The sequence below is a fragment of the Ammodytes marinus genome, assembly GCF_949987685.1.
Source record: "Ammodytes marinus genome assembly, chromosome: 3".
In the NCBI taxonomy this organism is placed as follows: Eukaryota; Metazoa; Chordata; class Actinopteri; order Uranoscopiformes; family Ammodytidae; genus Ammodytes; species Ammodytes marinus.
Window position 1 is genome coordinate 17935986 of NC_137232.1, and position 26549 is coordinate 17962534.

The 26549-nt window shown below is 40.1% G+C and overlaps 2 protein-coding genes across 2 annotated transcripts; both read right to left on the reverse strand.

Moving 5' to 3' along the window:
• Positions 1-1175: 1175 nt before the first annotated feature.
• On the reverse strand, positions 1176-10477 carry apbb1 (amyloid beta (A4) precursor protein-binding, family B, member 1 (Fe65)). The gene is made up of 14 exons (XM_080054011.1): positions 10356-10477; positions 9088-9737; positions 7696-7895; positions 7551-7610; positions 7297-7376; positions 7125-7191; positions 6462-6608; positions 5949-6076; positions 5162-5276; positions 4971-5052; positions 4807-4887; positions 4560-4675; positions 4169-4345; positions 1176-3904 (listed from the first exon to the last, which is right to left on the reverse strand). Exons 2-14 carry the CDS (start codon positions 9713-9715, stop codon positions 3749-3751), a joined length of 2037 nt encoding a protein of 678 aa, XP_079910137.1. The 5' UTR covers positions 9716-9737; positions 10356-10477; the 3' UTR covers positions 1176-3748.
• Positions 10478-11237: 760 nt separating this feature from the next.
• LOC307269815 (scaffold protein ILK) lies at positions 11238-26065 on the reverse strand. Its single transcript, XM_080052878.1, has 13 exons — positions 25967-26065; positions 24478-24735; positions 18221-18386; positions 16899-16994; positions 16688-16784; positions 16508-16591; positions 16206-16291; positions 15984-16093; positions 15618-15745; positions 15297-15418; positions 15060-15159; positions 12914-13044; positions 11238-12800 (listed from the first exon to the last, which is right to left on the reverse strand). Exons 2-13 carry the CDS (start codon positions 24564-24566, stop codon positions 12651-12653), a joined length of 1359 nt encoding a protein of 452 aa, XP_079909004.1. The 5' UTR covers positions 24567-24735; positions 25967-26065; the 3' UTR covers positions 11238-12650.
• Between the last annotated feature and the right edge of the window lie 484 nt (positions 26066-26549).

The window sequence follows — 26549 nt, forward strand, 5'->3', positions numbered from 1 at the left end:
ATGAATCATCCTCTGGGGTATCTGTACAAAATGACATGGGAGCCCATTGAATAGCTTAGATATGTATTGTCTGTGGTGTGCAGTACCATCACTAGAATAGGAATGAATAGCTGAAAAGGTTTATAAAGACATCTTGCCAAGAAAACATGGGTATGTAAAGTGGGTGTCAAACTAGTATACACACATACTGTGTGAATTGCTGCCAACAGGCATGGCAATGCTAGAATTTGAGATAACGATTAGATCTGTTTTCATCTGACAGAGCATTGAGCTGCTCTAAACCATGTAAGAAGCAAATGACTTTTCAAGTCTGATTGTTCCATAAGGGAGTGATGTATTGCAGGGCTGTTGTATTAGAGAGTATTAGCTTTGGTTAGGTGTACATAATAATCGGTCTAAATATGAGCTAGAACCCTGAAGTGCAAACCTGCCGTGTATTAAAGAAGATTTTTTTTTTAGTTTTCAAACACACACCAATGAAATGTTTAACACTCACAATGCAACAGGACAGACTGACAGCGGACGTTGATAGGGGGCTAATATATACAAACAGCAGCCAACAATAAGTGGCCCAGCACACAGGAGGTGCCACTCTATCTCTTCAAAAGCAAGCGATTACAGCCCAAAGCCTTGATCTGTCCCCCTGCCCTGGGATCCCGCTGACAGCAGACCGTCCTGGTATATTTGTGTGGGAGATGGTGAAGCCAATTATTACCAGGCAGGCTGCAACTGCTGTGGATTCCACTTGATGTGCACCTTTCATCTACCAAAAGCTATCTCTTAGGGAAACAATGGCCAGACCTACCCATCCTTTTGAACTCACCGGGTGGGGGCAGCGGTGTTGATATGAAGTGAACAGGTGACTGGAGGGAGGGACTGAGGGGGAGAGGGGGGTCAGTACATATGGTACAACCAGTGTCAGCAGGCTTAATGCAAATGCAAAATTGCCAGACAGGTTGTATGTGGCTTCTTTTATATTTGAATGGAAAGGCTGGGAGTGAAAGATATAGCCATTAATAGAAGGAAAAAAAGAAGAAAGGGAAAAATGCCTCTACCTCTACAGCCGGAAACCAAAGGAGACATTTTCAGGCCATAAGATCCAGACCAGAGACGTTACTTCAGACACACTTGGCTTCACACAACCATCACATTAAAAAGAGCACACAAAGAACCAGTTCCGATATGTTCACATTTATTGTGCAGTGACTTTTATATACATACATTTTTATACACCTAATTTACATGAACAGAAATAAATTAATCTGCTAATGTTCTTTTAATTCATCTGGCTTTAGTGTGGCCACTGACTGGGCACAGCAAACTTTCAAAAGGAGAAAAAAAAAAGCTAAATAGTTCCAAGTGACACATGAAGTGACAAGGCAGTAACATGAGTCAATGTAGACTAATTATTTCCATTAGTGTTATATCTTACACACAAAAGAAGCAGTTGGTAAGAGTTGTAGTGTTTGGTAACTTGTTAAAAACATCTATAGGAATCAATAAGAGTTAAGAGTTTGGGAAAGGCCAGTCGTCACAAAGCATGGCTTTGCCTTTAGAATCAACTAAGTTAGACAACAGAACAGACTCCACAACAGATTTTACAGTTTCTCCTTACTCACATTCAAATCCTTATGATTCAACCATGGATCACATGTATGCACTATGCACCACAATTCACTTTTAGCAAGCTTTTGAGGACACTTCAGATTTCTGCTTCTTGCAATACAGATAGAATATCAAATATTAGTGTTCTCCTTTAAACATAACATCTAGATAGTTAAAAGAAATATGAACAATTCATTGCCGACAGTGGGTTAATGAAACGTAATTAAAATTATTTCAAAAAGGGATTCATTTTAGATCAGAAATGTCAATCAATATTCAGAAATTAGTCTCTAACATTTAACATAGTCTCTTGTTTATATCAGCATGATATAGACAATTGATACATTTGCATTTATATTTGTGGACTTATTTTTAGCTCTATGAAGCAAAGTCAGTTAGCATGGAGGATACTTAGTACATGTACGGAAGCTACCAATGTATTGAACAATGTGGCCAAACAAATGCAGTGCAGAGGTCAAAACCACCACAAAGTCTTACAAACTGCATCTTTAACATTAGAGATGACTATTACTACTGTGCTACATACAGTATTTATCACCGACAGACACACAAAGATAAAATACAACTTGGCTAATTAGTTTGTTCTTTATAAAAAAGTAAATCTAACAAGCTAATGTGAAATCCATCTTAATTGTGTACATTGTGTAGTGTGCGGAAACAATTAAAAAAAATACATTACATAACTGGAGTGTCTGGGGCCCACATGTCAAAATGTGGCAGAGGGAAATAATAAAAAATGTATACCACTGGAGAAATCATCTCTAGGTTTCCCATATACACAAACACAAACATTAACCAGCTCTCATCTTTTCAGTGTGAAGGAAAGACAGGCAGTCTAACGTTCTACTGCTAGCATATGATAAACACTGACACTTACTAGAGTGACATGCCTATGAAACACGAAACAACACATCACCTCAGGCCTCCTCTTACCGTACAGAAACACAGAGAGAGAATTTACAGGATACATGGATGGGTCTTAAGCGCTAAACTGCCGCAAGCAGTAAGAACTCTAAGCTATCAAAACATGCAGCTTGTGGCGGGTTTGTACAGTACTATTCAGTGTTTGGTGGCGGTAACAAGGGGTGGCGAAAACCCAGAGTTTGTCTTGATTACTATTATTTCTATCACACCATAATGATTTTTTAACATGGCTCTATTGTTCCATTGGCCTCACACTCAATCTACCCAGACTCTCGATAAAGTGAACAAATCATCACACGGCAGCAATCTTATCACCACACCATACAGGGACATCTGATTATTGCACACTAGCACTGAACTTGCAAATGTTCCATGCAGACTGTATGAGAAACACACTACACTCAAATCAGTGCTTGCTCACTATGTGACATATGACCATTCAGTTCTTTGGAAGACTAAAATACGTGGTTCTGGAGGGAGAGGGACATAGAACTACGTGGCACACTACTGAGAAGCCTACAGCGCTTCACACCCGATGGTGAGAGAGAGAGGGGGAGAGAGAGTGAGAGAGAGAGAGAGAGAGAGAGAGAGAGAGAGAGAGAGAGAGAGAGAGAGAGAGAGAGAGAACTGCACTGATATTTGGGAAAATCAGTATCAGGATATTTGACACCAACAGACAGCAACTGTGTTACAGTACCTTTCTTTAAAACAGTAGAAAAACAGGAGTGTTACGAGATGATAATTGCACCGAGGAGTAAAAGGGAAAGAGTATATTTCTGAGAGAATCTAGCAACCTCTTCTCAAGCAAATTCTAGCATCTGCATGTAAAATATAATACATCCATATCCAACATTCATAGCATTGTTTGTTAAAACACAAAAATAGTTAAGACTCACAGAAGGAATCCCAGCAAAGAAAAAAATATAGATGCCAGGAGTTCTGTTTGAAGATGGGAGTTTTAAAACTTTTTTTTTTTATATAAAGTAAAAGCCAAAAATGTAAATAAATGCATTTCTTTTTCAGACACACATTTTCCCCACAAACTACGTCACACACTAGACTAGTGACTAGACAAGTGAAACGGTTGTAAGGCGAAAACAGTGGCAGAAGGGTGAGAGGAGGAGGAGATGTGATGTTTACAAGGGGCTGTGGTGGAGGACCTTGTGTTTAATGGACTGTGAATCCTCTTCACTCCATCTCAAGGGGATTGGGAGCCGGACCTGTAGCTCTTAAAGCTGCCCAGCAGACTCTGCACGCCCTTCTTGACCCTTCGAGCCACAGAGTCAGCAGGAGGAGAGGGCAGGCAGGAGGCCAGGCCGGGCGGACGGGCGTCCAGACATTTCTGGTAGCGGAGCTAGAAAACAGAAACACACACACAGATTTAATGCTGTATTACAGAAACCAGACTCATTAAAAACTGGCTCATGCATATCAACTATATTGATTTACCTGTGTGTAAAATTAGCTTATGACTTTGAGGTAAAATAAATCAAAGTCTTGACAGAATTGACACACAAATAACACATTTCTTCCCTGGACATAATTTACCATTTGTTTACATGTGCATCTCATGCCTTCATCTCTCTTCCACCTGAATGGTGTTCTTTTCATGTCTTACCATGCATGCAGCCTGCACAGCCTCACTCAGACTGGCAGCGTTGGGTTCACACCAAAACATGTAACACAAGAAATCTCTGGGACCCTCCGCCATGATAAAAGCAAAGCTGTGGACGTCCTTCCCCACACCCATGAAGGAGAGGAAACGCACCCTGCACTCTGACAGCACCTCCTCATTCTGGGGTTAGAAAATGAAAAAATACAATTTTGATCAAATTGTACTAAAATATCAAGTTAGGTGAAAGCAAGTAATGAAAATAGTACGTACTTAAATTAATGCATGACACTTTTAAACTTAAAACATATTGCTGTCATTCAGGTAAAGTCACATCATGATAGAACCCTTATTTGAAATCACCATTTCATGATTTCATGTTCAGTTTGTCTGTTACCTGTTTTGAAAGAATAGTGAGGGTGGCTGGTGCAACATTCACGGAGACAGGAGTCCACTCATTTTTGTCTTTGCCAATTATTGCTGCCTCTAGTGCATCATTGATTATATCCATACCTGTGAAATGCATAAAGAAATACATGGCATGTGATGCAATGACAGTTCACTTTTTCCAGTAACAAACAGCTAAACAGCTGAAGTGCTCACATGAACCATTATAGAATTTATATCTGAACGTGTTTACTTACCAACTGGCTTAGCCACGCGCTCAACACCAAGGTAATACACTTGGAAGTGCTGGAAGAGTTCATTTTTCGGAGCAGGAAACTCTGTTAAGAAAGAGTAAGCATTAAGTGACCTTTTCCCATACATATTCAGAGTGTGTAAAGCCCTAAAGTTTCTTTTTCTATACCTTCAATAGGGACCACAGGGTTATTCGGGTCAGAGTTCAGCCTGCTCACCCCTGGCCTGGTCGCCTTTCTCTCCATCATTATCTAAAGGCAAATTAAGTGAAGAAAAGTTAGAAGTAGAGAAATCCATGGTTGAACCAAGGAATTGCATTAAACTCATTATGAGCCCAGATTAAATTCAACAGTGGCTGACCTTTGAACACATCTCATGAAGGCTAGTCGCTATGTTCTTGGCAGGGGAGTCACAGCGGAAGACATGACACTTCAGCACTTGGGTCAGGTTGTCTCGAGCCACATAAGCAAAATCCCTGCAGGTAGAATTAGTTGGAAAAGGTCACATTTCATACATCAAATCATTAATAGATGAGCTAATTCAGATAATATATATCCATATATATATATATATATATCTAGCACAAACACACACATACACACACACTTACTTACTTGCAACTAACAGCACAAAACAATAATTCAAAAAAATTCAAAATAATTAATTTTAAAATGTATACCTTTCCCTGTTTAAGATAGAAAATGCAGCATGAAAGGAAAAACATAACTGTTAGAATAGAGTGAGACAGATAGTAGGCACAAACAGTCGGTTATCTTTGTCTGCAATGCTCCTAACAATCCAGCAGAGGACAGCAGTGCACAATAAAAAGGCATATACACAAGAGTTCAGTGTTATGCTATGACAGATTTCTTAAGGAATGCCAAACCTCTGAGTCATGACTGCAGGAGGCTGTACATTAACTTAAAAGGGGAATCAACAACTAAATGCAGAGTCCATAGGATAATGGGAAGAACCCAACAGATCAGTTCATTGTAAACAGGTGTTAGATGTTTTTTAGCAACATGTTTTGAGCCTCTTCACATATTGAAAAATTGCAAACGAAAGCATGGTTTGATTAAAGCAAATCTGCAAAAAATCCTGTGTCGATCAGCCATCATTGCTTTGGTCTTGTACTGTGGATACTGACCTGCCGTTGTCTCTGCCAACACCCCAGACACGGATGCTGCCAATGGGCTGAGCGTGAAGCAGAGTCTGGCCCAGTGGGTCGATCAAGTTCATAGTGTTATTCTCCAGCACCATCAGCATGTCCTTACCCTGTGACGACACACACACACTATGTATGAGCTGCCTGGCTTTCAAACATTTCACCTGACAGGGTCATTTGAGGACTGATATTAAGACAGCATATCTATACATGTATTAGAACACATTTCAGGTGTTTCACTTCAAATGCAATATGAATTTAGCTATGAAAATATTTATTAATAGCCTAAACTTTACAGATGGCTGATGTATTGTAATCGATCACTTTCAACCAAAATAATTGAACTGTGGTTAGCAACAACACTCAAATCTCTCTGGGCATTGGTCATTGCCAGCCACCACAGCGGTACACCACATTTCTAAATGGTATCCATCTACAATAAAACGGACATTACAGGAATTGTGGCTTAAGTGTGTGTAAGTAAAAACCCCTCACCTCTCCCCAGATGCCAGCAGTGTCGTGAAGATTGTGTTTGTGATAGGAGAGCTGCCTGATGCAGTTGTTGACAGCGACACTGCTCTTGCCGGGTGCCATGTCCTCCTCAGACATCTCTACCCAGCCCAGAGAACGCACTGCAAAACACTGACCGTACAAATATGCTGCACATTAGCACCAAACGGCATGGACATTTGAGGTGTGTTGGTCTATGAATGCGACTCTGATTTAATGCTTATTTAAACCAAATTAGTTGTGTTGGTTACTGCACAGCTAAGAAAATCCTTGCTTGGCAACAAACAGCGAGACCAAGCCTTGCTGTTCAACCTACGGTACATAAAAAGTATAACACTGTCCACTGCTTTTCCGTGTCCAGGTTGAAGAAAATAACTCACAAAAACAACATTTTGATGCTTTTGCTTTTTCATGTTCATTACAGTTAACAACATATTAGGAGATATGTTATTATTTCCTTTGGAATAATTTCACCCTCTGCATTTAACTTACTGTTTCAGCCACAGTGCAGCGTCTAAAGACCAGTTCTGAGGTCAGTATTTTTTTTCTCAAGAGCAATGACAGTATTCTTCATAGGCAATCTGGTTTTGAGACTCTCAATTTACTCTAAACATATTGGATACATCTAACAATACAACACTGGTTTACCTTTGATTCTAAATCTGTGCAGAGAGGAGCGAGCTTCTCTTCTTCATCAGAATGGGAGCAATTGTAACTATATTGACAGAGAAAGTGATAAGGATAAGTAACAGAAAGAAAGTTGCAACATGTTACAATATAATAAATAAATAACTACTCAGAAAACTTTAAAAGCCCATACTTGAGATTGATGGATGCATAGCGCAGAGTTGCCCCTTCAAACTCCTTCAGACTCTGATCAGACGCAACCTCTCCCTCCTCCTGATGAAACAAATAAAAATGAATAATGGAAATGGAAACTTACTCCAGCTAGAAGAATTCTTGGAATAATGTGGCAGCTGTAACAAGTTTCCCATTTAAACGTTCATTATGTTCACTTAGAGATAACATAAGTTAAGTTTGAGTTCACTTCATAACATTCTTGGTCAGACTTACCTTCCACAGTTCCCCATCACCTGCTCCTTCATCTGTGCTGGAAAGCTGAGCCCAGGAATCCTGGTAAATTTAACAAAAGATATTAGCGTCAACAGAACCACTTGCCAATGCTTCTATTCAAGCTAAATGAGTGTCAGGACTTTACCTCTGGCTCCTCACAGGGTGTAGTCTCCAGGGACATAGACGTCATGGAGTCGCCAACTTTACCCAACGGTGAAGGAGGTTCCCACTGGGTGGTGCCTGTGGGGATGTGCCAGTAGTAAGTCCCTGAAGTATCTCGCACCCTCATCCATCCTGAAGGCAGGTCCGTGTCCGTCTCAAAAGCACTGGAATCCCAGAAGGAATCTGAAAGGCAGGGGACAAGAGGAGAAATAGTGTTTTTTATGTCATAAAAATAAAAATAAAGGAGACAACCCAGGAAGAGAACAAGGACAAACACACAAAGATGACAGCATTGAAATAATTGATTCTGTACAGCAATTAGGTTTGGAGCTTGACAATGAGATAAACAGGAATGTACAACAAATGGGGATATTGATTCATTCAACATGGCCAGCATATCTTCTTTATAACTTAGTCAAAAACCAGAGTTATCTTTTGTTTATTCTTCAAATTATCTTTGAGTGTTTTAACTCTTGCTTTCATCAGCTTGCTAATGAGAAAGAGAATCATTAACAATAGTATTGAAGATTAACTTCATAACTTCCACTCCCTCAAAATACATGCGTCACAGCATCCTGTGCTGCATTAGTAATGTTGCTTCGCCTTATTGTGTCTGGTAGTCAAGTGAACCTGTCTTATTTCCACCTGACTCACCATAACAACTGCATCCATTGATGAACAGATCAATACAATACATAAATTAATACAGATTTAGCTTTATTTGTTTGAAGATAAGATTATAGACTAATAGTGAGGGCCTCTGTGGTCAGTAAATTATTCAGAAAAATGTGTATCATACAATAGACCATTGCACAACTAGTCCAAAACTAAATTAACTAAACAAATGACCCTGTAACAGAAAGTACGCTAGGAAAAGGTTTTACATCTAACGGTACAAACATTTAACAAATAATAATTAACAGTTATAAGCAGATATCTCAGTTTTTTGTAATCCCTGTATAGCATTTAATCATAAAGAGACAAGTTTGATTTGATTGTAACAATTTAATTATTATATTGTCATTGACTGACTGTTTTTAAAACAAACTCAGCCCATGGGTGTGTATCAGTAGGAGTTATAGATGTTGGACAGACAGTACATTAATTAAAAAAACTAAATCTGCTTTTAGCCACATTATGATGCATGTTCTATACTATTGTTGTGTCCCGCTTATTAATACTAAATAAGGGGGGCTGACAGTAAAGTCTTGACCTTTCATCTACTCAATGCTCTGATCATATCTTTTTGTTGTATTTTGAAAATATATACTAAAGTGTTCACACTGTCCACTCCACCTATAATGGTATATTGTTTTTGATTTTATTACACCATAAATGTGTTCCCTAAACATCAAGTCCATGTACTTCTATTTACCTCTGTTGCCATTTGGAGTGCTGTCAGCTGTGTTGTCCTGAGACACTGTGGGCCAGCTGGCCTCTTCTTCACTTGGTGTGCCATTCATGTTGGAGAACAGGAGGCAGGGATTTCTCCCCACTACACTGCCCTCCTTCTGAGACTCCATGTTACTCTGTTCTTCTGTCACTTCTCTGGTATCACCTGATGATGATGTATCTTCCTCTTCCTCTGATGCATTCTCCTTCTCTTTACCGTCTTCTTCTCTCTCTTTCTCTTCTGTGGACTCCAGAGTGTCGATGAGTAGCGGCTCAATGAGCATGTTCTTGGACTCCTCCTCACTGAGGCCGGGGGTCATTGAAGTTTTGGGAGACCTGGTCTGCTCGTCGTTCCCCTGTTGTTCTACCTGAGTGGTGGTTTGGTGAGGGAAGTCTTCCTTGTTCCCATTCTGGCTGATGTTGCAGTTGAGGTCCTGGTCCTCGGCTACTTTCCGCAGCTGGTTCCGACCTTCTTTGACCCACTTGGCATTGTTGCCGGTGGACTCCGGGTCGCACCAGTGGCTGCTGTCGTTCAACTTGTTCTTAAGCTCCTCGTCTTGTTTTTGTTTATTCACGACATATGCCATATCGTCATCATCGTGGCCACCCATGCTAATTTTCCATGAAACAGCTCTGGAGGAGAGAGAGAGAGAGAGAGAGAGATGTGTTAGCATCACCTTTAGCATGCTAGCTACCAGGCTAGCGATTACTAACAGAGGAATTTAGTCGAGTATCTCATTTGAGTTCAATACAATGTACTGTGGTAACTGGCTCTTACTATATTAAGGGTTTACTGTTTACCTCTCGCAAAATGCTATAGTTATATTGATTGGAAAAATACATTTCAGTCTGCAATCTGAAGTATGTTGTACATTCGTCTATTCCGGGTTGGCCATTACTGCGGTTACTTTCACTGTTGGATTATTCTGACGAATACAAAACGTACTTCAGCAGTTTAACCATCCATTTGCCAACACGACCCTTTACTCTCTTGAGATTGAGCTCAATACATAGCATATTGTTACATTGTGTGGGCTCACTGTTGTGTGCAATACTGTTCTAAAATCAGTGCCTTAAAATACTACGATATTAATCTGGTGCCACCGCCGCAGCTGGAAATAACGGGCCGTCGTCATCTTGGCTAGGCTAAGGTTAGCTCCTCAGCTGGCTAGCTAATGTTTTCCAACAGGAAAACCAAAGCGAGCGCGATGACAGTGATTTATCCAGTTTATGTGAAGACGTGTGACTTACCAGCTCCGCCAAAGCCCCACTGTTGTCGATATATGATGAACCGTGCGAGCTAGCTACATATTTCCATGAGTGGTAAAGGCTTCGCTCCGTTTCTAGGTGTTTTCTGTCAGTGGGCTCGGCCGGTGATGGAGGGCAAACTTGCGTCACCGATTGACGTCACGTCAAGAAACCACACAGCCTGGAGCACAAGACAGACATGACTTATTTTATTTACTCTAATTGAATATATTGCTAATGTAAAACACAATGCTTAGCTTCCGTACCCAGCAGCAATATCCACAATGTCTGATACTTATATTAGCAGCAAATGTCAATGTGTCCAAACCAGAATCCCCCTGTAAACTATTTATTTGCATAATTGCTGATTCAATAAATCATATTGACTGACTTTTTCTGTTGACTTGAGGTTTATTAGTATGTATTAACGACAAAGGGATATTATAACAGCATATGATTAACTAAGTCTAGTTGATGGTTTATTAAAAAGAGCGAAACCAGTGACAGATATTTTACAACTTCATACAAATGTACAGCTTATTGGAAAGTAATAAACTGACTTATGCTGTTTCAAATAATGACTTGTAATTCATATAATATAAATAATTATTAAATATGTAATAACTGTTAATAAGGAAATATATAACTTATAAACCCTGGGTTATGAGAAAGTGTAACCAAAATATTTTATGAATATATAGCTTTAGAGGTAATGATGGAAAATAAAGATATATACTTAATCAAATAAAATAAGTTTCTGAACACTTCACTGGATATTTAACATTATAAAACATTTTAGTATGTTTTTCATCAAATTGCTTCGATGCTTAATAATATACCCTTTTAAAATTGGTCTGATATTTATGTTGCTAATGAATTCACACATTCAAGTTGCCCATTTTTCTTTTTTAATATACTTTTATATATAAATACATACATTTGTATAAGTCATTCTTGATTTTGGCTTCTGTGATTCGGCACAAACAAGCAAGCTGGTGGAGGCACAGATACGATGCAGGTAGAAGAAACAACCCATAAAGGTAAAGTGAAGGTGAAGGCAGAAGTTATCTTGAGGACCAAAATAATAAGAATAAAAAAAGTGAAACAACAATGACAGTTTGCAAGATGTTAATTCAACCCTTAATGGCCCACTCAGCTTTTGATGTAGCCTTAAAATTTGAGGAAAGGCAGTGTCTATGCTCGACAACAAAATATAAATGTACCTACAATGTCCATGAATAAAATATAGTCTGGGCTGTGGCATTCATTCATGACACTACAAGAAAAACATGGTATTACATAGATTGCCAGTATTTAACATGAAAATTACACTTTTCACATCTTGATACAGAGAAGGGAAGATAGGGGAAAATAATTAAAATAAACTAAATAGCAGTAATACATTTGAGTAATCTAGTCAATTACATCACATTATTACAGTTAACAAAAATAAAATCAGCAAACTTGCAATGTGTTTTTGAAAGTTAGCCTCCCATAATTGCAATGATCAAAACTGACATTTTTACTGCTGCGGGAAAAAATAATAATAACAAGAAATAAAGATTTGTATGGCCAGTTTTACATCATTGTCAGCAGGTTGTACAGGGGCCAGTGCTCAAGACAGGTCAAGCTTTACACATGATCACAACACAGCCAAGCTGAATGGTACAACACTGCTAGGTACTCACATTGGCACCACTTATGCAGACACCTTTTCCTAATCTTACATTGTGTTCAGATATACAGTATGTCATGCTCGTCCACTTGCATACAATCTGTTGCCAACACAACTTTTTTTCGCACAATACAAGCTTTAGTTGAGTTAATATGTTATTCGTTTTATTAGGAGCCACCATTATAGTGGAGCAGGATCCTTACGGGCTGACTTTTTAATAGTGAGCCAACACCAGATACAAAATAAGGCCTTAAATCCACTGAAGCAAAGTAGGAGACCGTCATGCTGACCTCTATAGGTTGCTCAGTCTGGAAGATTGTCCACATGATTACAGGTTTGAAGATGAACAGGCAATATTAGGCTCCTCTGAACACATTCTCAGCGGATCAGTGACGAAGATGAAAACAAATTTCAAAGAAAACTTGAAATCACAATGAAAACAATATAAAAAGGAGTGACTGCTGCTGAACTCAGAAGCAGAAGCTACAGTGGCGTTGGATGTGGCGGCAGAGTCAGAGTTTAAGGCAATACTGGTCAGCACCACACCACCATTTGGGGTTAAGATATCCGGTTCAGTACAGGAGGGCAGAGAGGAGGGTTTCTTTTTCTTTCTTTTTTTTGTTTCACTTGTCCTGCATTTTTTCTAGAATTGGCACAATCATGTCAAACTTAGGCCTCTTTGCTGGGTCTTCGTTCATGCATATCTTCATGAGCTTACAAATGTGGGGTGAAATGCCTGGGGGGATAGTGGGCCTCAAACCCTCCAAGGCAACCTGAGGGTCAAGACAGGACATATTAGGAACAGAAGAAAATATATTCTTATAGCTATGATGAGTTTATTTTGCCTGCTACTCAGTGGGTAATCTAATGAGTGAAAGAAGCCAACCTTCATGCCAATTTCCATGTTGGACAGGTCAGCGTAAGGCACCTCTCTGGTCACCAACTCCCAAAGCAGGATAGCAAAGCTCCACATGTCTGCTGACCGACGGTTGATCTCCTCCGGCTTCTTCTGCAGGGCTGGAAATCATTAAGAGCAATATGTAAATGTTACGTAGAGTTTAAACACCAAACTACACACCGAAACAGGCACTGCCTCCATACACCTTGTGCAAAAAGTTCCTAATCAAATATAATTGAAAAAGATAAGTTTGCACATTCTACATTCAAAGATACAGTGACTGTTATTGAAATGTAGTATTTCTACATTAATGTGGTTTATTACTCGAATATTATTAACTCCACTCGATGAAATCTTTAAATGTATTTGCACTTTATGTAGAAGAAGAATGAGCATCATCCACGTTTGGGCTGTAAATCTACCAGTCTCTACACACCATGTACTTCAGTGTTAATCTATTCTGTATGAGCGATTGTCATATATTTTGCATTTAATGTCTAATAAATCTTTGTCTATTTATCGCCTTGACTTTATGTCACCTATATTAATTAAGACTCACTTCTACACAATTAATCAACACACGGAAGGGAATACATTGTGTTTTGTAGTGATAAAAGTGTAGCTGAATTAAAAATAAAGAAGTAATCAGAAATCCAATTGATGTGTGAAGTTAAACTAGAGCTGTCATTCTTAGCTGCCATAGGCTACACAGGTATTTTAGAAATCCCTCTGAAATCTGATGCGCTTTGTTTTGTTAACTTAAGTTATGAAAGCTTTACAGAATGATTTAAGATTGAAAAAAAAGTAATTCACTATTAAAGAGGTATTTACTTATGTTGCCCCAACAAAACCAGTGATTGACAGTTGCTTTGTATTCAAATTAAACCTCAAGCTCCTTTTCCCACAAAACTATTATTCCCAACTCTTCCAATAACTGAAAATGTGTGTCATGGATATGTAACTTCTTCTGCTAGGATATAAATTCCATTCATGATTACAGTTTCCTAGCCTGGTGCTACCAGACCATCTACTTCATTTCATGTGTACAGAAGGTCTGGAACCTCTCTATTTGGCAAACGTTCACTCACTTGGAGGCGGGTGTCTGGTAAAGTTTAAAACTATTGGATCTGCCCAGTGCCACTCTGGATCAACCAACCAATCAATCGCATAACGTTTGGTCGTGACGTATGTCTTGAGCCGGCTTCTGACGGTGCGTTCCAGTTGAACTGGGAACTCGGAAATTCACTACATATTGTAGTCTATGGATCTACCGGTACCTCGCAACGGTAACTTGCTAGAGCCTAACGTTTAGTTATTTGGATGAGAAAGGTAGTAGGCGTCCATACTTTCCCGAGCAGATGCACTGGAACACAGACGGGTCGGAACTCGGAACTACCAAGTCGGACATTTCCGAGTTCCGAGTATAAAGGAACGCAGCATTCAACTGAAACTGGAGCGCGACTTCGACGTCATCGTTCTCAGCCACTCGCTCTGTTCGCTGATTGGACACTCATAAATCTGTTCGAGCAGGATCCCACTAATACATCCCAGCCCCAGACTGACTACTGAAGGGAAAATTGAATTTGGGCGGAAGTAGGTAGGCGGGCGGAGCCAGGCTAACAGTTTCCTACATGTATTACTTACTCTATTAAACACTCATTTCATTACTGTGGCCATCTGTTATGTTACCAGGTGTAAATATTACAAAAAGGCCTTATTGAAGAATTCTTTACCTTAGCCTTATCTTAAAGCTCTGTGTGCACTCAATTTCATGGCTCACTACCCACTTCTACAAATCTTTTATGGTTGTTTCCATGGTAACTCGCTGCAAATAATCTCCTGTATCCCACGCGGTCACGGCCATCGTGCTTCATACACACAACTTTAAAAAAAAAATGTCCCGTGGGTTGCTCTTTTCTGTTTGCATTACTGCTGCAAAAGTCTTCCTGGTTATTTTCACATTTCATAAATCAGTTTATGTTCTCCAACTTAGCTTAGATTTCACTGTATCTCAAGGCTGTACGTTGCATTTAACTGTGAGACAAGTCTAGGGTTGCCTGCATCCATCATTTACGCTGGAGCTTTAGCGGTTTCAGCTGTCACTTTGGATCAGCGCTGTATGAGTGATGCCTACCCTCGGGGGCTACCCACGCAGGCGAGTACATCCTGCCAGGACACTGGAAGGAAAACTTGACATCTGCCATGCTGATCCTGGCTGTCATGTCTTCATCTATCTGTGGAAACAAAAAACAGCCATTGAGATGTCACTTCGGCTTTTCCTATGACACAATTTCCTATGATATGTCAGTTATCATATGTGACAAATGGTATATATTTATGGTCCTGTGCTGATATCACAACTTCTACATACCATAACACTCTTGCTGTTGAGATAGTGACGGGCGATCATGGGTTCAAGCGTGTGTAAGAAGGCCATTCCGCAAGCAATGTCCAGAGCAAACTTAACCGCCTGGGTCTGGTCCACCACAAAGTCTGAAGGCAGGAAGAGTGACCAATATTATCACGTCTCAGCGACGCTTTACTTTCACCACATACTAACAGTTGCTACTGTACCAAAAGTGATGGCAACATAATGACAAATGCATAATAAGTGCAACAAATCACAAATCCCTGCAAAACCAATGTAAATGGTGACAAGTTGGGACTTTGTGACGAGAGTAGAGGTACTCACTGGTGCCTTCATGCAGCACATTGTAGAGGGAGCCATAAGGCATCCAGTGTGTGATGATGATGGGGTGAGGGGCGGGAGGAGACTGACATGCTCCCAACATGGGGAGGACATTCGGGTGGGAAAATATCCTGGGATGGAGCCCAAGAGGCAGGGACAGGTGAGAGAGACACAAAAAGACAGACAGACGAGAAAAGATAAGAAGAAAAACCCACAGAGGATTTGACATAGACAAACGGCTCGTGTGAGATGCAACGTCCCCCAAAAATAAATACATTAAGTTTGATTTGACAAACCACAAACAGACAAATGAGTGACGTCAACAGCGCAGGAACACAGAGGCAGACTAATACAGGATTAAATAATAACCTGAGTTTAGGACACTCCTCATTGAAGTCTCTGCTTTTCCTTGTGGTCCAGTCACGAACTTTAAGCACCTTAACAACAACTTCATTTCCTTGCCAGCGCCCTTGCCACAACTACATTGACACAAGAAGAAAATTGTAGAAAAAAGCTATAAAAATGACTTTAACTGATAAACAGCAGTTCTTCAATAAAAGTAAAATAGGGAAAACAAGAATAATAGAGTACCTCTCCAGACTGGTTCTCGTTTATTTTTGCCAGGAGCGAGAGCTGTTTGAAGTCAATGCCTGAATGTTTGTTCAAGGTGCCATTGCCTTAAAACACAAGATCGAAACAAGATGAAACTCAGACAAAAGCCACATTATTCATTTCATGTGACACCAACAAGGAGATGGAAAAGTAGTAGAAATGTCAAACAGCACATTAAGACTGTTTGGGCCAGCATGGAACATTTCTCACATGCAGGCAGCGCTCTCTAATGATGGAAACTGGTCAGCTATTAAACTGGTTTATGTGTGTGCAGGACTCACGAGGTCGGGTTCTGGTGGTGCCTTTCCAGAACGTGTCCTTGAAGGGAACTTTAGTCAAGCTCTGTCCCATTTTCTCCGCTTTTTCTGTGTGGTTGAGGGACAGATTGTGTTCAGTGTTTACTCAACGCAAAGAAAATCAAAGATACTTTTGAGGTGAGTGGTAACGGGGAGTCGTAATACCTCTGATGATTTCACGCAGGTGTGGTTTGGCTTTGTCCTGAGGAGTTTCCCCATATTTGTTACAGATGCTCACCTGGGCCCCGTTAGTCACGAGGTCCTGAGTAAAAAATGACAGATTGGTGTCAGTGAAATGAATAGTGTATGATGATGGGAGTTCACAATAGAAAAACACATCAGCCTCATGTTTAATGCCAGCAGGGGGCGCACTGACCTCAGCCACTTGGTACTGGCCCCAGAAGCAGGCATAATGCAGTGGTGTGTTCCCGTGTTCATTGGATGCATTGGTGTCTGCTTTGCACTGGATCAGCTAAAAGAGAAGCAGAAACAAAGGATTATACGCAAAACGAGACTGGTCAGATGTTGTTTGGACTGTATACAGGGATGAGTGTTAAAGCTGCTGACATTAATCATGGAGGTTGGTCTTGCCTGTGGACACATACCAGAGGCATTGAGACATGCCTAATATTAAACTGTATGTTAAGTGCCTGGCAGTTATTCTACAATCTGACACCCTGGAGCATCACAGTATGGCATACCATACACTTAGATATAATAAATCATTGTATTATTTAAATAATTACATTAAGTGTGTCAGCATAGTAAGACTATTTAACAAACCAGACCTGCTGTTTTACAAACCCTTATACAATCATTTTGCAGCCATACAGAGTTCCACACACATGCACTTCACACTGCATGTTGCAGTCCTGCTGTGTCCAAAAGTATAACAAAGTGGTTTACAAAGCCTTTAAAGCAGGACATACAGTCCATGCGAGTCATATTCAAAAGGTGGAGTCCTGCAGGTGAGTTGGTGTTTATGCTGCTTACGAGCATGTGCAGACAGACTGCAGATCAGTGAATGAATCCCTGTATTGCTGGTTGTGTTTGCAGCTACAGTTTGGCTAGATTGTGTCCTTGAATAATGAGAAAGCTACTGTCCATGTTTAACAAAGGATTTATTAATATACAACTACTACTTTTAAAACAATTTTTCACATTGTTATTTGCTTGTTCTACTGTGAAACAGGAGTATAGTCATACTTAACACATAACATGTTCCCTTGACACTAAAAAATTGCTAAAGTATTCCCTTCAGTTCCAAGTTGCTGATTGTGGAACTGCAAGAACAGACAAGACCTTTGTCTTCATTATAGCGGTGTGGATGGCATCAGTTTAGATTTCATAATATCCTGGGTGTATGGAGCAATCCTTAAGAGATACATAATCACTTTGGCTTCTGAGATTTGAAAACTTGCTTTAAGGTTTTTAAACTTCATTTCTAGACAGGACATGTTACATAGTTGGCCCAATACAAGATATATCCGACAAATATTAGTTCATCATATTCTGTTAGGAAATATACCATAGAGGGAGAGTCAGTCATGTTTGAATGTCCACAAAGTAGCTCGTAATCTGAGAATCATAAAAAAATAGTTACATTGTTGACAGGATGACCAAAAGGAAACCCAAAAGGAGCCATTTCCAGCATCACGTGTGTGTGTGTGCATGCTTCAGTGTTTACATGACCCCTACCTTTCCCACGATGTCGCAGTGTCCATGGCTGGAGGCCAGGTGCAGAGGCGTGTCGTCTCCTCGGTTCATGACGTTGATGCGAGCCCCTCTCATGATGAGCATGTCCACCACGTTGGAGCGGCCTTCCCTACACGCCCAGTGCAGAGGGCTGAAGCCGTGGTCGTCTCTAAAAGGGACAGAGACACATTCAAATTCAAGTTTGACAGAAACTTCAGAACAGCAACCAAGTACTTCTTAAGGACTGGAAGGGAAAGTGTATGACTTGAGGGCGAAAAAAAATACAGTGGCAACTTCCAACAACTCTTTCTATAGCTTGAAGGGACTATTTTTGTTTGAGTGTATGTGATTTGGAGGAGCTCTCTGTTTTTTGTTGATTCTAGTGGCACACTGGCACCTTTGGACAAACGTGGTAATGTTCTTACTACCAGCGTCACGTGAATTTGTTTAGGGACTAATGGAAGAGAGACAGCAGGATGCACCACTATGAGTTAATATATTCATACGTGACTATGTGATTATGTTAGATTAATAATGGTAATACGACAATGGTAAAGCAAAGTAAACTTAGATGTAGTACAGTTCGGGAAACAGGATGTTCCCGTCTGCCTGCCGAAAAAAAGAAAGATCCCTGGAGATCAAACATGTGTAAAGGCCTCAATAATAAAAAAAATTGTGTTGTTTTCGCTGATGGTCTCGGAAAAATTAGATGTTTCATAAACATTTAAAAGTTCCTTGTAGTAGGAGGTCTAAAAAAAAAGTCAAAATTCCAGAGAAACGCTGGGTAGCCCACACGCAACATCATCAACAACCTGACTGTTCTAACCTTCATGGAGACAGGATGTACTGCAGCACTGTTGTAATAGACAAACTTGTAGACAAACAGATTTATAAACTGGCGATGGATAAATATTTAATTCAGCATTACATTGCTTTAGGCTATTCAGTAGTGTGACACTCAGCTTTGAGAGGAACTTGTTTTTTTGGACCATTTTGCCAGCTCCCTCTAAAAACAGGAAGTTGATGCAACTGTAACTGAGACGACAGCTAGTAAGCCTCATGCGCTCCTCATTCTTTGTGTCTGTGACACTGGCAACGACGACACATGTAGGACAGTGGCCTCAATTGCATGTCAGAGTGACTGATGGAGAACCTCCTCTGAGAATGAGAGATAAAGACAAGGAGATTAGAACCAGCAAGACCTAAGTGACAGACAGTCAATCAGGAAAAGAGAGGGGTGGAAAAAACAGTAGCGTTTGCTGCAGTCCTTATAAGGCGCAGTGTGACTTCCTCCAGCTGCACAGCACACACACATACACACTCCAGCGGCTGTGCCAAAGTGCGATAGAGTCATTCTCCATTTGTCTGTCCTCCTCCCAGCCAGCCAGTGGTGATCTCCTCCTCTTCCTTTACAAAGCTTCCTCCCTCATCTGAGTCTCTCCACAACGGAAGAGTATTAGAAAGACCACAGGAGCAGAACAAAATAAGAGAAGGACTTTTTTTCCCCATAATGCACTTAGAATTAAGTCGAAATGTTGAGAATAAAGTCGAAATAGAAATTTGTGAATACAAAGTCTAGAATATAATTGAATGTTCAAGACTGTCTACAAAGCAGGGCAAACAAAATATTCCATTCCATTCGTATACAGTGCAGTTGAAACCTAAAGTTTGAATCTGTGAACATCTTTCCAGCAGTCTTGTCCTCCTTATTCACAAATTTGTATTTCCACTTTATTCTCGACATTTTCGTCTATGCATAATTAAAGAAATAAAAACATCCTGTCATTTTTTGTTTATTTTTCCCCATGGCGCTAATACTCTTCTGAATACTCCACTCCCCCATCCTCTCATTCAAATTACATCCTGTCCTTCTCAGTTTCACTAAAACAGCTGGACTGTATCGACCATGATGTTCCACTTTCCATAGCCCGAGACATAGCACAATCCTGCAGATAATAGAGTTATGCACTATTCTCTGACGTTACGAGCAGGCAGACGGCATAATAATGATCTAAGAACTGAGGGAGCATTATGAATGAGCGGGAATTTGAGCCCTCCCTCCCCACTCGGCCACCATCAATTCACTGGCTTGTATTCACAAATCCAGCCACGTTGTGCTCAAAACAGCATCAAAAGACCCTCTCAGTCCCACAACACACATCCAACTGTGCATGTGGGTGACCTGCAGCAGTCACACCAGTTCTGCTCTAAGGGCAATTTCCTCTCAGACCAAAAGGCCAAAGCCTACAAACTAATTAGCCGACGTTTATGAGAGAAAGCCTCCCCACAGACTCACTTCGTAGATTTTATTAGTTTTCTGTGTGAAGCTTGCGCCTGTTTAGGCCTAGGGGGAGATGGAGAATTATTGAGGCAAGGGGTTAATATCTGTCTCATCTGAGATTCCTTCTTTTTAGATAACCAGTGAAAAAAAATAATATGTATTACTCCAATTTGTCTATCAAGATAATTCTAGATAAACAATATTCAATCCTGCTGCTCGAAAGTCCAATTTCAGAAGATAATAAATAATAAATAATAATAATAAAATAATCAATGTATAGAAACAAATCTAAACTACTCTAACCAATTTAAAGCATAATTCAGCGGAATGGAATAACTGATTATTTGTTGTGCACGTGCACTCTTCTTACAGAGATCAGTTCATGACAGAAATCTCAGGTAATCTCCTTTTCACATTTTTCTTCTTGTGTGTTTAGGACTGATGACATTAGTCATAAACAAAAGGGCCCTAATCCACATAAACTGCTGTAAATGTAACACTTGATGTACCAGGTCAAGTTTGGCTCAGGCCTTTCACTTTCTGTGTGATTTCTATTCACGGCGGCACATTTTTACAGGAGAGATTTTCCCTTTAAGCTAGCTTCATCCCCACAACCCAAAGGCACTTGAGTGCCAGGGTATCCTTCCCCCTAACCCCCTCCACACTGGCTGTGGTCATTTATTTCAGGCACTTCCACCTGCCAACAGTGCTCAGTTTGGCAGATGGAAAAGCCTGAGGAAGAGCCCCTGTCTGCACCGTTTACGTCTCTGGCCGACATCCCCGCGCCAGCTCATATAACAGGCCCCTGATGAGGAAATACAAATCCACAAAACATCCAACAAATAATGAAGAAAATCCACAGATGTAGAATAAAAAAAACATTTCCTAAGACTTTGTATGTATGTAGTTAGTCTGCCTCTCACTTTTTCTGTAATTGACGTGTTGGTGCAACAATGTTTTAACAAGGGAGACACTAACGTTGTAGAAATGTCTTTTCTTTCTTCTGTCATCTCATGAAAAGTCAATGACACATTAAATACTGTTAAACATACAGTACTTGAGAAAGCAGAATTTATGGAATTGAGGGCTACAAATGAGAAACTATTTACATCTTAAAGAAAAGAAAATTCTATATATCTTTGCATCTCTAATCAGCCCTTATTACCAAGTGTAAGGCCGACGTGCTGATATTGCTTATTCTGAAGGCCTTACTACCTGCCAGACCACTGTCTGCTTGCAATAGTAACCTCATACTGCTGCCCGCACCAAAGAGGTTATATATAAAATCAGTACACACACACTGTTAATCTCTCCCCACCCCAAACAAATCACCTCGAACTTAACATGTGCCGTTCATGACAATCATGAGTAAAAGGGAAACTTCTGCTTAAACTGTTGTTCACACACACAAACACACACACACACACACTTTTTCCTGATGGAAATTTGGGATGGCCATCAAAGACACAATGACACACAAGAGCACTATACTCAGTCCAGCGTTTGAGACCAAACACAACATATTTCACTATATGCTATAAAACGTTAGACAACGGGAAAAAGCAAGTGTGCACATTTGAAAGGCTGGAAGCCGCGTTAAACTATTTGGTTAACTATTTTGATTAAAAAAGCCAAATATTGTATAAATGTAAGCTCTATTTCATAAATGAAGCGTATTTCTTCAGCTTTACAATTCTTTCAAACATTATGCAACGAGTAAATCGGCAGTATAATACAGATGCTAGACCAGAGATGACGACTATGTTATAAACGCTTAGAAGAATTTGTTTAAAACTTTGAGAGCCAATTAACTCTCCTGAACTTGGGAGGAAATGTTGAGGGGAAATGAGTGGAGCTATCTTATACCACTGGGACGAATACCGGAAACGCATAAGCGGAGGAGGGGAAGGTTACGTGCTCTGCCATGGCTTACTGTGCATTTCTTTTTTGAAAAATTCACTATTTTCCACACACACACAGATCCCCTGTCTCGTCACACATACCTCTTCTAGTCCTGCCTTCATTACTATAATAATCTCCTCCCCCCCTCTCTCTCAGTTTTGGTGGTGGTAGATGGTTCCCTGGAGGCCTGTGTGTTATTCCTTGTAAGGAGATTCAGCATTCCTCTACTACTCTTTGTCTGGGAGTTACATCAGTGTAAACATCAAGGAGCACAGAAAATATTGCAGAGACAGGATCTGATAGGCTGCCGAGATACAGTGGCTTCAATGCAATATAGGAAAAGAAGAATTACAAGATCTGCTGGGAAATGAAAAGAAACAAGTGCATTTCACCCACTGAAGGAGATATATCACCCGGAAAAGGGAACCTGACATGCAATCAGCTAATGGAAGAGGTCAGATGTAGGAGTGCATGTATCCACCCTGGCCAGATGCAGCCTTAAGTTACAACAATGGCAAATAAAAGCAAATAAAAACAGAGCAAACATGAGGTCATGATCACAGACATAAGGCTCTGTATGAAGGGGAAATGGTCCACACAACTGCTACAAAACAAGATTAGGTATATACTTATGAACTATTGTTTCAATTATAATATTGTAAACTTTAATACAAATGTACCTGTGCCTCACAGGGCAACTCACAATGTCTAGACTAAAAGTAGCTATCTGGGGTGTTATCAGAGTCACACCTCTTGAACAAAAGGCGCATGAATCATTTCCTCACCTTGGTAACGTGTAAAATTGAAAGGGTTGGACACATGACTAGTTGAACATTGTTATGTTCATCTTTGCAACAGTGACAAAAGGAAATGAAAAAAGTATTTGGTTATTTAATTAAAGCTTCTCAAACTTGAAGACAATGACCTTTGCAAATAACTCACTATTATATCATAAAATCCAAATAGATGTTATTGTGTCCGCCGACCAACCATCAAACCAAAATTGTAATAACACATAGTAAAAAAAGAGCAGTTCAAAAGGTGCACAGTCATCATAATTAAGATGGATTAATTCATTCCCATTGCTTGCTTTACAAACAAATACCGGTGGTCTAAATCTAGGATAGAAAAGTCCAAAACAGAAGCTTCCCGGGTGGCCATAGCTACTCGAGCGGCAAGCTCAGCTTAGTTTTTCTTTACAGAGTCAGCTGAGGATACTGAAGCAGCTCAGGTCTGACTGGTGATCTGTAACTACCAGACACATATTGTGTATAATAAACATGTCAGAGCTTACAAAAAGCCTGTAGTGTGTGTACAGTATGTCCAGTCTTCTACATGTCTGAAAGGCGTAATGTTAATTGCAGCCACTACTGCAAAGCGTGTCTAACTCCACCATCGCAGCAGGCTTCCTGTCCCAACATCGGCCTTTTGAATCATTCTGCTGGCATTCAGGAGATAAACAACATGCGCCCACAAGGAAATGGGTTCAATCACAGGCCACCATCTCACTAGGGACTGAAGAGGCGGGCTCTCTGCCTGCACCAGAAAGTTGGCTTTTAAGAATGCGACTTTTAAAAAGTATGCAATTTTGACGCTGCGGTGGAAGCGATATTTCCTTGTGATTCCGGTTCACGTTATCCGGCATCACAAATTTGTGTCGTGGAAAGTCTGGTGGGGATTAAATTCAACTGTGGAAAAGTAATTGTTGGCTGAAAAATGTATGATACAAAAGAGGTAATCTAATGATAAGAGTGAGCTAGTTTCTGTAAGCCTGTGTGATGATTCTTCCATCTGTAGATACTTTAAAAGGATAAGACAAGCTCACTAGGCCATGGTAAGCTTTTTAAATAGAAAAAATTCAACTTTAACACCTTTATTCAGTAACTTGATGACAACGGAAACCTGCTGGAGATGAGTCACAAGTCTACATGCTATTTTGAAATGGCATTGGCTTGATGCAGTTCAGTTCAAATTCCATTTGAGTAGCATTTGATTATCCAAGGAAGGATAGAAGTTATTTCTCGATGCTACATCCTACTTAAAAGGAAATACACAGTAGATAAAATCTTTTTCTTACCCTTGATTTAGGTCATTTTCTGTGTTGTCCAACCACAAGCGAACTGCCACTGCGTTGCCTTCGCGGCACTGCGTGAAGATATCATCCATTCTGGTGCTTCTTAAAGGTGCACCCAAAGGTGTAGTTCCAGAACTAAACTGGAACAGAAGGTGAGAGAGGCGACCCGATGGGGTTCAGCAGACTCCTGTCCAGCATCAGTCCCTCATTTGGGACAACGAGGGATACGTTTACAGAGGCTACGCAGCTCTTACACCGCCTCTGGAAAATATGGGAAAAGGAAGAGGAGTTCCTCGGTAAACACATTTTCCACATCAATTTATTCCTGAAAAGTTAGATCCTATCTCCTATGATCCTTTGGTACAAACCTCAATAAAAAGAAACTCAAGCAAACCAAGAAGACTAGTGTTGAGTAATCGTAACCACTTAGTAATACTGGGTGGGTATGAAGTCTACAGCATTGTGACTCACAATAACAGTGTCATGTTAGAATCCATTATACTTCCCTGATAATTAATTAATTGTGTATAAAGTAATTTAACAAACAAAAATGTAAAACAATTACTTGGTTCCAGTTTTTAAATTCTGAGGATTCATTTGTGAAATTAAACTGAAAAATATTTGGGGTTTTCTTGACTATTGGTGACACAAAACAAGCCACTTGCACATGCTGATAGCTGACATTTGTATAGGCCATAATACTAATCGAGGAAATAATTAGCAGAATAATTGAAATCATGGAATTTTTTTTACAATGAATGGGTTATGGGGATAGAACAGTGCTCAAATGTTAGACTGCCTGAACAATTATTAAATTGTTTCCTGATCATATTCAAAAAGTTATAAGTCACTACTGAAGACAACAGATAACTACAGGGTAAACAAATAATGCATTGCACTAGCAGAGAACTGTGATGCATTAATTGCAATTATTTACAATCACCATCAATGAAGAGTTCTGTGTTTAATTTATGAATAAGCCAAGCACTCACATTGGGAAATGTAACTGCAGTTGAACTTATCATGCAATGAATCTGACGCTTATACAAAACCGACTTACTTTGTGATTAGTTGGTATACTGAACATAAACATTGCAATAGTCTGGAGTCACAGTAATGAGTTCACAGGTTTAGCATTTTGCTGCCTTTACAACAGTCTGACTAGTCACTAGCTGCACTGCTATCTATAGAGCTAACACGGGACTCGTCTAAGTTAGCTGGTCATCCCTTCGGCAGAACAACCGTGCGCTTTCATTACATTTACAAAGACAAAAAGTAAGTCGACTAGCTCCACATATAAGCTAACATGCTCCTTGTTGACTGAATACGACACAGGTAGGTTTGGCTAACAAGCTAACCGACTACCCTAACCGCTGCGCACTATCTTATGTTTCTCTCATTTGACGGTGACTTGACTGAAATGAGCACGAAAATAAAAACAACTGTTGGTTTAAACAGTTCAATACATGCTTCTCCAGGCAGACGAACTTACCGGAAATATCCGCCTGTCGCTGTGTATAACGCAGTAAGAGAGAGAGAGGCAGCAGAAGTTATTAGCAGCGTTATGTTGTCTCTATTTGATTGAATGCTGTGAGACCGTGGGACGTCCACACCCTCAGCACCGCCGTACGTACGTGGTAACACGGAGCTGTGGAGGAGAGCGCTCCGCCCCCTACAGGCGACAGGGAGAACTGCAGCAGGTCAAAATATTCACCGCCTCGGGTCATACTTATTTTTTATTATTTAAAACAACAACCAAGCCCAGGTTAATATGTTTATTGAAAGGCTCTACATAAGCTGATGTAATGGTAGCCGGCTAGTCCTGCTGGGGGTTCAAACCAGACATAAGCCTATATACAAACACAATAGTTTTAGTGGTGCCATTAGTATGCTACTGTTGTATCAATATTTTATTTTTACATTTAAGGTTGAGCTCATTTTAATATACAGCTGGTTGGTTTAATATACTCCAAAGCATTATATTCAATAAGATAATCATATGTTTAGCTGCATCGCAGTCCTTTGAGAGACATAGGCTAACTCTAAAAAGTCAGCTCTTCATAAACCCAATCCTG

What these genes read in the sequence shown, in the direction of transcription:
- LOC307269815 (XM_080052878.1), bottom strand. Translation starts at nt 24,566, where the DNA reads ATGGATGATATCTTCACGCAGTGCCGCGAAGGCAACGCAGTGGCAGTT. An exon ending in TGTGCTGCATGAAGGCACCA is followed by an intron (nt 15,419 to 15,617) that starts GTGAGTACCTCT and finishes TCCTGCCTTCAG; the next exon opens with ACTTTGTGGTGGACCAGACC. An exon ending in ACATGGAAATTGGCATGAAG is followed by an intron (nt 12,801 to 12,913) that starts GTTGGCTTCTTT and finishes CTTGACCCTCAG; the next exon opens with GTTGCCTTGGAGGGTTTGAG.
- apbb1 (XM_080054011.1), bottom strand. Translation starts at nt 9,715, where the DNA reads ATGGGTGGCCACGATGATGACGATATGGCATATGTCGTGAATAAACAA. An exon ending in CACCCTGTGAGGAGCCAGAG is followed by an intron (nt 7,611 to 7,695) that starts GTAAAGTCCTGA and finishes TAAATTTACCAG; the next exon opens with GATTCCTGGGCTCAGCTTTC. An exon ending in GCACAGATTTAGAATCAAAG is followed by an intron (nt 6,609 to 7,124) that starts GTAAACCAGTGT and finishes TTGTACGGTCAG; the next exon opens with TGTTTTGCAGTGCGTTCTCT.